This window comes from Leopardus geoffroyi, chromosome A2, assembly GCF_018350155.1.
Source record: "Leopardus geoffroyi isolate Oge1 chromosome A2, O.geoffroyi_Oge1_pat1.0, whole genome shotgun sequence".
NCBI lineage: Eukaryota > Metazoa > Chordata > Mammalia > Carnivora > Felidae > Leopardus > Leopardus geoffroyi.
In genome coordinates, this window is record NC_059331.1 from 109,613,117 (window position 1) to 109,626,560 (window position 13,444).

General features: G+C 36.6%; 1 protein-coding gene across 4 annotated transcripts in view; it reads right to left on the reverse strand.

Annotated features, from left to right (window-relative positions):
- Window positions 1-4,507: 4,507 nt before the first annotated feature.
- The window catches only part of SOSTDC1 (sclerostin domain containing 1), a 69,066-nt gene continuing 60,129 nt past the window's right edge, over window positions 4,508-13,444 (reverse strand). For 3 of the 4 annotated variants that reach the window (XM_045494992.1, XM_045494993.1, XM_045494991.1), the window contains exons 3-4: window positions 8,421-8,501; window positions 4,508-5,946 (exon numbers count right to left, since the gene is read on the reverse strand). In XM_045494992.1, the coding sequence (XP_045350948.1) occupies window positions 5,531-5,946; window positions 8,421-8,501 (497 nt within the window). In that variant the 3' untranslated portion in view covers window positions 4,508-5,530. Of the gene's footprint in view, window positions 5,947-8,420; window positions 8,809-13,444 lie in introns of those variants that run through there. The other variant, XM_045494990.1, reaches the window with a different exon arrangement.

Genomic DNA, 13,444 nt, shown 5'->3' on the forward strand with positions numbered 1-13,444 from the left:
AAAAAGAAAATCGTAAAATACATTTATAGTACTGTACCATAACAAATCCATGTGTTACTGGACCGACGCCTTCCAACCCATGTTGTTCAAGGGTCAACGGTATAGACATAGAGTGCAAATTAAAGATTGCATGGATTGTCAAAAAGTTCTGGTTACTAGACTGCTGGGTTCCGTGTTTTAGTCTGTCTCTCAATGCCAAATTTAGATCAACACCTCAATGAATAAGAGGACTCAAATGATCACTGTGTGAAAATTAACCAAGATTGCAATGTAAAAGAGTTTTAAATTTGTGTGAATTTAATAACAAATTCCCGAAAAAAGGCATTTATTCCTACTGAAAAAAAAGTGATAGTTATAGTTTTAACAGTGAATAAAGAAATATCTTTAAGCCTATCAAACCCTTGATCAGTTTTAATAACAATGAATTTGGGTTGAATATATTCATATCACTGATGATATCATTCAATTTAGACACTCTGCCTCAGATTGAAGGGCCTAATCGAATTGCTAAAAAATGAAATCACTAATATAAGGTAATCCTTAGTGTGTAGTTACTAAAATTCAAAGGAAAACATTAAGGTTTCTTCATAAATCTCCCAAACTGTTTCATTCTTCTTTGTGACAGAAAACAAATCCTTCAGCAAGCAGGTCTGCCAATGTGGAAGATGAACACTCAGTCTAATTTGCACTGGAAATAATTATGCAGTCAGTTTGGCATTCATTTTAAACAATTCTTGAGCCAGGAAGCTAAAACATCCTTCCATTGGGATTTCTGTGGTACTTGCCATCCTGTAGCTCTTCAAGACAATTTACAAACTATGCAGGTAAAGGCACCAAATGCAACGTTAGATAAAGAGTCAGGAATAATGGATAAACCAATGGAATTGAAAATGATACTGACAAGGAGAATGCCTTTTGCAGTATCTATTCTAGAAGGTCTCCCTTTGTGCATGTAATAATAGTGGCCAAATGTCTACTTAGTTCACAAGTCTCAACTCATTTAACACAACACAGAGCTGTATTTTAATAGGTTTCAATAGGACCAAGATGGAAGTCACCGGTCTACACTTAAGGGAAGTAAACATCCTAACAAGAGAATGCACTCTAGCACTGAGGATCCTAAATCATTTTCCCTCTGAATTCCTTCTGAGTGTCTACAAGGATTTCATCAAAGATTTTCCATGCATTTCACTTTCCATTAGAACTGTATGACTACAGGAAGCATATAAATGCCGAATTTAAGGTATGCAATGAGTTGCCACTTTAGTGCTAAAAAACATTTTCAAGAGTTACATCAAATTCAAATAATGTTTTGAATCCATCTATAATGAATTTGATTTTGATACCTAAATTTCATAGCGATTGCAAAAAAAAGGGTATTTCACATGGCAAATTTAAATGTTCAAAGACTTTATTCAGCTGTTAGGAAGTTTCCTGGTTTTGCTTTGACAGAGTGCTATTCTTTCCACCATAACTACCCAGTTTAACCATTCTATTCAATACCTATTCAAGTAAATATCATGCTAAATAGATATATCAGGTTATGTAATTAAAAAATAATAATTCTAGTAGCAGATAGAATGAATGATACAGCAAGACCGTCTAGTAAAACCTTATTAATTTGATATTGAGCTGGAATAGATTAAGTTTCTTTTTAATATTAAAAAAAAAAAAAGCGGGTCACCTGGATGGCTCAGTCAGTTAAGAGTCCGACTTTGGCTTAGGTCGTGATCTCACCATTTGTGGGTTCGAGACCCGCATCGGGCTCTGTGCTGACAGCTCAGAGCCTGGAGCCTGCTTCAGATTCTGTGTCTCCCTCTCTCTCTGTCCTTCCCCCGCTCACACACTCTCCCTCTCTCTCTCTCTCAAAATTAAATTTTTTAAAGCAACTTAAATTTCATTGCTTTTCAAAAAATACACAGTAAAATAAACATGGCTGATAGAATATTGCCAATTAGCAATTATTTGTAATTAATGTAAATGAATGAATATAAGTAATTTGTAGAAAAATGTTAATTCTTTTGTAAGTAGGTATTTCTAAAGGTTCTATGTGCATGTTTAACTAGGGTATAGCACACTATCTGTATTATTTATTTGTATATGTGCTATTTTTTCTTTCATTTTTGTTATTAATATACACATCTATCTATATATCTAATGTATGTATAAATATCAATATTAGTATCTATATTCTATCTACGAAGCCTCTTGAAAAAGTCCTTATTCACAGCAACAAAAATAAATTTGACAAACAAATCCTTCATAGATAGATATTATGAATGTGAACTAGAGGTCAGAATCTGCTGAAATTATCACAATTCACCATTTTGAAATGATAGCTACTAAGGTGAGAGGACAATTACGCATAGTTTAATCAGAAAAAAAAACAAAAAAACCCTGAAATAAAATCAGCAATTCAGATGCAAGTGCTTTTTCGCCTTTTTAAATAACTGTAAAGCTACTCTTTCTGTTGACTTTTAATTTGCACTCTTCTCTGGGAGCTTGATTGTATCCTAGGCCTTTCTTATTGATTGCTGACCTTTTCCTCTCATTTGATGTCAAATACCACACAATGGATGTATCATCAATGTAACACCGCCAGAAACAGATCAGTAAATTAAATGTGACCATGAGAAATCGATCTAATTCTTGACTTAGCAGAGACGAGAGAAGTCTTATAATTTTTTTACTCCATTTCATTTTTCCTAGTACATTTGTTTACTAATTCACATTAGCAATCAAATCAGTGATGATTTTAGCATTTTATTATCACCCAAACTTATGTTTCAACATTTTCTTATCAAAAGGTAAACAACAAGGGCATCTGGGTGCCTCAGTGGGTAAAGCAACCAACTCTTGATTTCAGATCAGGTCATGACCTCACAGTTTGTGAGATCAAGCCCTGTGGCCCTGTGTCAGGCTCTGCGCTGACAGCTGGGAACCTGCTCCGGACTCTCCTCTGTCTCTATCTCTCAAAAGTAAATAAATAAACTTTTTTTTTTTCAAGGCAACAGCAGAATCTTCTTGATTATGAAAAGCCATTGTCAGGTCAAGTCCTTTTTATGCCTCAGATCTTGGAACACACTAATTTTTAAGATTAACTCTAAGGCTATTAAAAGTGCCTTCTTGTTGAGACAGAGGAATGGCTACAGTGTCTTCAATGTCTGTTATATGAAATATCCCATATTGAGCAATGTTAAACCACTGAAATAGACATATGAAACAATACATTTTTGGTATATTCAACCTGTGATATAATTACTATAAGTGTCTCAAGTATTAATATGATATAATATGAAATAGTTTAATATCTAGTTAGTAAGACTGGAAGATAAATCAATAGTGGACTATGAATTGTTACATTATCTGATGGTATAATAGCATTATTATAAAATCTAGAGAGGTTTTCTGTCTTCATATAGGTTGAGACTCTCTTACTTCTCATAGGAAAGGGACAAAATGTCCTTATTTAATTTATAATGCCATGTGTGATACGCATGTGACGTTTAAATTCGCAATTACAAAAGCACAACCTGCTACAGAAGAGGACCAAGGACCCCTTTGTGTTCAAAATCCAAAAGGGAAAACCCAGAAGATCTTATCAGCCCATAACCAAGCCCCTTTGGTTTTCATGCGGAGCGATGGGCTCAATCATTTGATTGAACTGGCACATCAGTTATATAACCATACAGTCTGGTTCAAGACTGGGGCTAGGTTGCTTAATGTTTCAACATGTCAGACTCAAAAATACTGAAAAATTAGTTTTTGTTTCCTTTGTTGTTTTTATTTGGTTTTATTTGTTGTTTGGGGGTGGGGGAGGGGCACGCAGTAGTATTCAAAATTCCCCTAACAGATGATAGTAGTTTTTTCACAAGTCCTTTCTCAAACTTAGCTGCATGCTGGAATCACCTGGAAAACCTTAAAATCTGCTGATATCTGAGTTCTACCCCCGGAAAGGATGATGTCATTTGGATGCCAGCCTGGACATTGGGTCTTAAATTATCTCCTCCAGGTGATTATAATGGGCAGCAGACTTGGCATCCCAGGTGTATATACATATGATATTCTCATTACAACTCACTACAACTGGATTGTCACCCAACTTTTTAAATCATCCCTTTATTGAAAAGATTGTCTTTCTTGGGGCGCCTGGGTGGCGCAGTCGGTTAAGCGTCCGACTTCAGCTCAGGTCACGATCTCACGGTCCGTGAGTTCGAGCCCCGCGTCGGGCTCTGAGCTGGTGGCTCAGAGCCTGGAGCCTGCTTCCGATTCTGTGTCTCCCTCTCTCTCTGCCCCTCCCCCATTCATGCTCTGTCTCTGTCTCAAAAATAAATAAAACGTTAAAAAAAAAAAAAAAAGATTGTCTTTCTTTCTCTCCTCTGTTACTGAAGAACTTTTTTTTTCAAAACTTGAATGTGCCTTATCAAAGAAATCAATTATCCTGATACATAAATTCTAATTTTGGTACACGTGCACCTTTTTCATACATGTTAAAGGCAAGGACAACAACTTTTAGCAGTGTTTATTTTCGTTAAAAGAAACTGATGGAATTGAAGGTTAAATCACCTTCAGATTGCACAGATTAAACAAAAAGGTATTACATATTTCAGTTTTACAAAGCATCTTATTGATTTAAAAGGATCCATACTATTGATAAAGTTCATGATAAAACATATATGTAAAAAGGAGACTAAAATATTTATTTTACATATCTACATGTATTCTCATATTTCTAGATCAACCACAAATCATACAGGAAAATATTTAGGTACATGGAAAAGCTTCAAAACATAAAAAATTAACAGTTTGAAAAAAAATCACATGTGAAAGCTCATTAAATAATAACATTGACAAATAAATAGTTCATCAGTTTTACTTATTAGCTGCTGCCATGCATTTCTGGCATTCCATTGTAAGCAAGGGTCAGCATGCAGGGTATAATTTCATACTATGAGACTGTAAAAAGCTACAGGGCTTATTTTTGAAGTGAAATGTCACAATATCTTTCACTCTTTCAAAGGAGATCACTCATGGCTGCTAAACTTCCCATGAAAATTACCAAAAAAAAAAAAAAAGCACCTTTCTGAAGTGTTACTGTGAAGATTCATGGCAACAATTTTTTTTTTAACTCTTTAATTATGAAAGGGTTTTGCTGGGGATGGTGTGGGGTGGGGGATGGGCTGGGGAGTGGAAGATAACCAAGAAGCCCTTTTCTGCTTTAAAAAGTAATGATTCAGTGATGTATATAGTATCACCAGTCTTTCGAGAACCATGGGGAATTCAAACTACAGGTTGCATGGAATTTAAATGCAAATTGCACTCAAGGATATGCATACATCTTGAAAAACTTGAAAAAGAAAAGCTATTCCCAGAGAAGGTCCTGATACTTAGGACAGCTTGGTGGGTTTGATCAAAGCACAAAGCATCTATTTTCAAGTAAGAAAATAGCAATGGCAGGCTTGAGTCTTCCAAGCAATCAGATCTGTAAAGCAGATGGTTCCTAGCCAGTCTGGTGTGGAGAGTCTGAGTTCTAACTCAGGCTGTGCTTGCTGGATTTGCTGGCTCTTTTCCGCTCTCTGTGATGCTGGGCTGGCTTGGCAGGCGACATGCTCTCAAAGTTATGACTGGACTCATTGTGCTGCCGAGTGTACCTCTTGCACTTGCAGGCGGTGACCACTGTGATTTTGTAGGTGCGCGTGCTGCCATCTTGGCACTGAAGCTGGATTCTCTGCGTACGTGTTTTGTCATTGACACACCTCCATTCCTGGGAGCTCCTCCTGCTCCAGTACTTGGTTCCATAGCCTCCCCCTATCCAGTTGGGCAGCACCGGCAGGGGCAAGCACTCACCAGCACACACCAGCTCTTTCAGGGGGCTGATGCTGGTGCACTGGCCATCGGAGATGTATTTGGTGGAACGCAGCTCCCGGCAACCCACTTGAACTCGACCTACAGGAAATGGAAGAGCGTGCATGAAAGAGAAGAAGCAAATGAACGCTTCAAAAACAACAACAACAAAGGCATCTGCAATGGCAAAAACTGTATCCAAATGATAGCAAGTTGTTAAATAGAAAGGGAACATCTATTTCATTTTCACAATGCAAAAATCTGCCTGGATGGGTGTAGAGATAACTTCCGTGAAAATGATCAGTTCACATGGCTGTACATTTTTGAAATAAAATGAACTAGGCACTGAAGTGTTTGAAAATCCCATTGTTTTTTAGTCTTACTCCCCAGTAAGGGTTAAACAGTTCTTACACTTGTGTAAATATTCCTTCTTCAGTGAGCTAAGAGACTATAATGTTCTTTTTCTCACAGGTCATATCAGTTAATATCTGCAAGTGCTTTTAATTAGGTTTTAAAAAAAAATCTCCTGGGAAAATGTGAAAAGTATTTAAATATTGTGTACAATGTGTATGCTCTCTCTATATTTTGTTTCAATTATAAAATTCAGCTGCAGAGAATCATACATACATGTGTGTACAAAGTCTGACATTTTGCATATCAACCTTAATAACTATGTTTTAAACCTAAATTCCCAAGCTATCTTTTAAAAACAAATATTAAAATGTTTGAAAGGCAAAATGTCACTACAACTCAAAATTTGAAGAATATAAAAGCCCCTAAATCAGGAACGTATGGTTGCCATAACAACTTGGCTACATTTCCATGAATTTTATGGCAGAAAAATGCCTAACATGTCTGATTTACAACTGCGAAAGGAACCATGGTGTTCGTTTCCTGAAGGCTGGTCATGGCAAACTTTTTGTTTAGTTATTTGAATCTGTTAAGTATGTTCTCTAATCAGCTGTTTCTTGTTACATGCCTTATGCAATTAAAGCAAAAATTAATCTTGAAATGTTTGAGTGTTCCTTTCCATTGCTTTGTTACCCAAACTTGAGGAAAATTGCCCGTAACAATCTCGAAAAGAAATCAAAGTTTGTTAACCAGAAAAAAAAAAAATGTTTATAAGGATAGACTGCTGAAATTTAAAAAATAAAAATGCTAAGGACCGGTGAAGTAGTCTTGCCTTGAAGTGGAATCCTGAAGGCTAATTTGAGGTAGATCCTGAATGAGGAGTTGGACTTTGTCTCTCGGCCTCAGTAGCTCTGAGGTGGGAGACATAGCCTAAAGGGATGCAGTAGCTGTAAAACTATTTATGTAGACACACATACATCCGTATAGAGCGTGGGATTAAAGTGAAAGGGTAAACTAGCTGACTGGTCAGTGTGCTCTGCCTGTCTCATTCTGATTCCAGCTTCCCTTCCTGCATCTGCCTTAGGAATGCACCTGGAAAGAGCCGGAGATGAATTTGACTTGCCTAGCTTTTTGTTCCCCAAGTGTATACCGATTTGGCATTTTTGCAGTGACAGTTCATTGACCATGAATACCCACCACATTGCTCAGTAATCTAATAATAATCAGATACCGCCTTTGTACATAAGAGCAACTATCCCCCAAGAAAGTGAAAACACCTTGGTTTTCTTAGAAAGACATTAATAGCCCTATTTGCTTGGACTTCTCAAAGGTCAAAATTACTTCTAGCAGTTGAATGGAATTGAGGTGGAGCAAAAGATTTGTGTAAGATTTCCTGTGCACTGTTTTTCTGTGTCTCTATGAAAACCTGTTTGTTAGCATGTGAACTTTTCTTGAAAGGAGTGAAGCAAAAGTTAGGAGGAGAAATTTGAATCCCTCTAAGTAATGTTTGATTAGTGTGTCAATTCAGCAAACAGAAAAGAAAACAAATACTCCCTGTACAAAATATTATTGTATTGCTATTATTTTAAATCTCTAAAGTTATAAAAGTTTCCCCACTCTTTCACAGAAGTATACAATTAGCCCAATTTGGATCTGGTTAATAAGTAATTATGTTGGAAAAATAGGATTCTCCAGTATTTTTAGTTACATCTCTCTTTTACATTGGTCATCATCAAAACTTTCAACCATTTCACTAGACATATTTTAGAAATCCTTGCGAGCCATTTTTTTTTCCCGGAAAGCTTGTGATTTCCTATACATACTTTGGTTAGTCACGTTTATGCACTTTACCACAATTGTACATGTCCTGAAATACACAGAAAACAACCCGAATGTACACTACGTAGAAGAACACTTTTTTAAAAACTCTCGTTTTGCATGATTTTTAAAAAAGCAACAGTTTAATTCCTAGAAACATTTTCTTTTTTGGATGTTTGATAGAACTCAAGTCCTCGCCTGCATTATCAAATCACTGTTTTAGTTACATTAACTTCATAGGGAAGAATGCCAATCTACACATGCAGTAGATTACTCCCAGATTGTTTAGCAAAATATACATGGTTCAGGTTAGTTAGCAATGAAACGATTCTATAGGAATGTGAGCTAATGCTACCAAAAGAGAAAAAAAAAAAACACCAAAATCCATGCAAGTAAAACACACTTACTGTTCCGATCCAGTCCAGTGTTACTGAAATGCCTGCCTCCATTTCTGGCTTGATTCATCGTGCTGTTGCTGCTGGGGTGTGCTGGAACAGGTTTAACCACATGTGAATAAAGGATTTCTGTGGCATCATTTTTAAAAGCCAAACAGCTTTTCATTAGGATGCATGCAAAGGGAATGAGATAGAAATGAATGGCAGGAGGAAGCATGGTGAGGAGAGGATTTGCTTGGCTGGAGAGCTGGTTAATTCCTTTCCCTCTGCTTCTGCACTGTAACTGTGAAATTCCTCTTCAAGGTTCCCTTTATATATCCAGTGAGGTTTGGCGTTCATTCAGGTGTAAAGTTGTATAGAGCTTCAGAGTGAAAACACAGAGAAGGGGTGGGATCCCTACATGACCCTGCAAAAGAATTTTACCAATAGAAGAGAAGACTACAGAAAAGGAGGAGCTTGGTATACAAATGGCCTGAAATTTCAGAGTTGCGCTTCATCAGTTGTCTGGGAGCTAAAGCAGCCAGGCACATTCTATAGCAACTCCAGACTATCTCCCTCTCTGCCATTTCCTTTCCTGAATCTAGTTCACATTCGGGTTTAATTTAAATGAAAATACACTGCTGTTCATTTGAAGAGATTTACATTCCCACAATTGTTCCGCACTCCCCCCAGATTTTAGAGTATTTAGGGTAGGGAGCGGGTTCTTCCCAGATAATAGGAAGGAGTTCGGGTGAGTTTTGCTAGACTTGCAGTAAGCACCTATTAAACATATTTTGTTTCTCAAGAAGCAAACCGATATATTTTTTTTTTCCTTTAAAGTATAAGGCATATGGAGCTAAAATCTGCCCCCTGGACACACTTAAATAATGCAGCTTTGATCTGCATGAACTGCTGCTCCGCTAGGTAAATTATTGCCAGGGGTTCTGTGTGGAGAATAATGAGCATAGCTCTTTCTGCAGTAAAGAAATACTAACAATTTTCATCTTAAAAATATGTCACAATTGTGAAAATTCATAGCATTTAGCATAAAAAAAAAAGCCATTCCTGACAGATCATTGTTTAGCAAATTCAAAATAATTTTTTCTAGGTTTTTCATTAGCTGCCCAACACATGTTCTATCTGTATTTACTAAGCATTTTGTTCATTGCTGCCTTTGACTCTGCTGCACACATAAGAAACATACTTTCCTGACCTTCTTTATCCACACCTGCAACAGATGTTCCATTAATATTACTTACCATTCTCCATTCTTTTAAAAAAAGTCACGAAATTTCCTCTGGTTTATGGGATATTTTGATTGGAATCATTACACACTCTGAATCATCTTTTCAATTTTAGATCTATTTTTGCCTTCTGTGCGGTTACTGACATGACCTGATAGCATAGATATTTTGTATCTCTCCCCTTTATAAACTTGGGTCTGTTATAGCTGCTATTCCTATCTATCTACCTACCTACCTGCCCACCTACCTATGTATCTATTCAGCTATCTATCCATCTATCCATCTATGTTTCTCCAAATGGCACTATTGACACTTTGAAATAGATAATTCTTTATTATGGAGGGCTGTTCTGTGTATTTAGCAGCACACCTGGCTGGCTTCTACACACTAGATGCCAGTACTATATCCCCGCCCCCTCCATTATAACCAAAAATGTCTCCAGACTTTTCCAAATATCTCCTGCAGGCCAAAATCATCTATCCATCTCTCTCTCTCAATATAAAAAGAAAGTAAAATTAAGAATAAAGACTAATTATTTAATAATACTAAGAAATTACTGAGTTTTTCAAGAAGGAAAGTATTATTATGGTTTTGTTTAGAATCAGCATCTACTTCTCTGTTAGAGGTATATGCTGAAATATTCTTAGACAAAATGATAGGATGTCTGGAATAAACTTCGAAAATAATTTGGGAGGAGGTTAGTTAGAGGTGTAGGTGGGGCAAGACTGGTCATGGGTTAAGGGTTCAAATGTTCAAAATTCTACATAATCAAAATTATAAAAACTAAAGTAAAAAAAATCAATTTAATGTGTATGTCTGCTTCATAACAATCAGATCCCTATCCTAAGGTTGTATGTAGTCATTTATTCTAACATCCTTCCTGAAAAACAATACATCAGTTTACTGTATGCGCATGGAGATTATATACTAGGCATCCTCTTAAAATACTAACTGAAGAAGTTTTTATCCTGCTTATCAGAGTACTTGATATTAAGTACATGAAGGATGTTACTATTAACCATTTACCAGTAGACCCAATGCTTAAATGAAGCAAGGGGGTCAAAAGAATCTCATCTCTTCACCATTACTCTGTTGTGTGTCTGTGTGTCACAGTAAAATAAGATATTTTAATTTGCAGTTTAATTCCTTTTTTCTGATTTTTTAAAGTTTATTTATTCATTTTGAGACAGAGAGAGAGAGAGGCAGACAGAGCACTAGTGGGGGAGGGATACAGAGAGAGGGAGACACAGAATACAAAGTAGGCTCACACTGTCAGCACAGAGCCCGACGTGGGGCTCAAACTCACAAACCATGAGATCATGACCTGAGCTGAAGTCAGATGCTTAACCAAAGGAGACACCCAGGCTCCCCTTGCAGTTTAATTATTACGGTGGATTAATCAGATTGACCAAATTTATTTATAATTGTTAACTCTGTTTTGCACCTGGTATTCTGCAGACTCAGACTTAGGATATTACCTCAGGCAGAAGCAAAATTGCCAGGATGAGGGCAATATGGTTGGTGCATGTGGACAGGAAAAATTTAGAGTTCTTAGATCCAATACATCATACAAGATCAAATTAGAAAACTACTTTGATAAAATAGAAATAATCACAAATTTGCTATTTAACAGTTCTTCTGAGAAGTTTAACAGTACTTCATTAAGAATAACCACAAACTCTGGGGCGCCTGGGTGGCGCAGTCGGTTAAGCATCCGACTTCAGCCAGGTCACGATCTCGTGGTCCGTGAGTTCGAGCCCCGCGTCGGGCTCTGGGCTGATGGCTCAGAGCCTGGAGCCTGTTTCCGATTTCGTGTCTCCCTCTCTCTCTGCCCCTCCCCCGTTCATGCTCTGTCTCTCTCTGTCCCAAAAATAAATAAACGTTGAAAAAAAAATTAAAAAAAAAAAAAAAAGAATAACCACAAACTCTAAGATTATGGGTATAAATGTTTGACATAATTGATTAAGAAAGTATTCCCCTGAACAAGCTATGTTCTTTTTCATCTCCAAAACTTCGTATGCACATGGTTCTCTTTCTATTTGGAAAATCTCCCTCCATCACTTTCCTCATTCCCTTCCTCATTGGCTAATACATATCTTTCGTCCAAGACTCACTTTAGATAGAATTAGGAGTAAGGAAAGTCCCTTGCCCTCTACCTCCTCAAGTCTGGAGTCAGCATCCCATCCATTGTATCAGAGTGGCCAATTGTCTGATGGCTTTGGAAGCCTTGTGATACAAGAATGATTTTTATCTTACGAATAATGTTCAACAAGTGGATAAATTATTTAAGAAATATAGAAAAACTGGCCTTTCACACATTCAAAAATTGGTTAATATTTATGGTAGGCAATCAGAAAGATGGCCCCTAATAACCTTCAACTCATGATATTCACACCCCTGAGGCAATCTGCTTCTCTTCAGTGTACATTGGACCTAGAGACTAACTTCTAATGAATATAATATTGTGATGAGATGTGAATTTTATGCTTAGGTTATACCAAAAGACTGTGACTTCTGTCTTCCTTACCTGCTGTAGCTCCCTCCACTTGCTTTGCTAGAAACCAGCTGCCATGTTATAAGTTTTCCTATGGAGAGTTGGCCCAAGTGGCAAGGAATGGATGTCTCTTGCCAACAAGGAAGGGGAGCCTTCCACTAAACAAACCATGAGGACCTGAATTCTATCAACAACCACATGGATAAGTTTGAAAGCAAATCTCATGGCCCATCTTTCACGTGAGGCCTGCAGCCCCAGCTTATACCTTGTGGCCTTATGAAAGACTTTAAGCCAGAGCCATCTCAGCAGCTATGAGATAGTAAATGTTGTTCTAACTAAGGTTTGGGGTAATTTGTTACACACCCATAGATAATTAAGACAATATTATCTGTTTGAAAATGAAGATACAGTAATTAAGCTATTAATTTTGTGAATAATGCTAGAACCTTGAAAGCATTAGATGTGGCACCATTCAATATGGTGGTTGGGCAACTTCTGTTTTTAGGCTTTGAAATCTATTTTCTGGTCCTCCGTTGAGTCATCGATGTTGTTCTATTATTAATAATCAAATAATGGTATAGAATTACCACTATTACTCTGATGTGCAAAAGCTGGAATTTAAATGCTCTAATAGTATTGTTGATCATGTGACTCCTAGCACTGGAATCAGAAAATCTGAATTTGAATCTTATTTCTGGCATTTGTAATCTGTATGAACTGGTTATATTTCCTGAAACTAAGTTAGTTGCTTCATGTGTAAAACATCACCAAACTTACCTCTCTCAATAAGAAATAAAAAAAAAAAAAAAAAAAATGAAAGTGTCTAGCACAAAACCAGGCCCAGAAGAAATGGAAAAAATTGTCATTGAATATGAGTTTAAAAGTCCTGTTTCTCATTAGAGTCTTTGAATTTAAAAATGATTTTTCAAAGATTAGGGAAGTCTCCAACAAACACAATTATTCAATTTAAGATGGAGAACAAAAGTTAAAAGGAAAGAGATTGTTTAGTTTGATTAAACACTAAAGAATGTGTAAATGTTCTTTCGTTAAAAATAATTAGACTGACCAATTGTTTTTTATCTCTGACAGGGGAAGAACCAGAATAAATATAAACAAAATATGTTTACTGAGTGCAATAATGAGCTATATCTCGTTCTCTATGGACTTAAACTATGTTCAGAGTGTTCCAATTAATAATAGAACTTATGGCATTGACCACTGTTAGTTTAGAAGAGAAAGAAAACTACTATAGAATCTTCATGCATAAAAATCCTTAAAAGAGGATGGATTAACATCTTTCATTCATTTCATGTCAATAT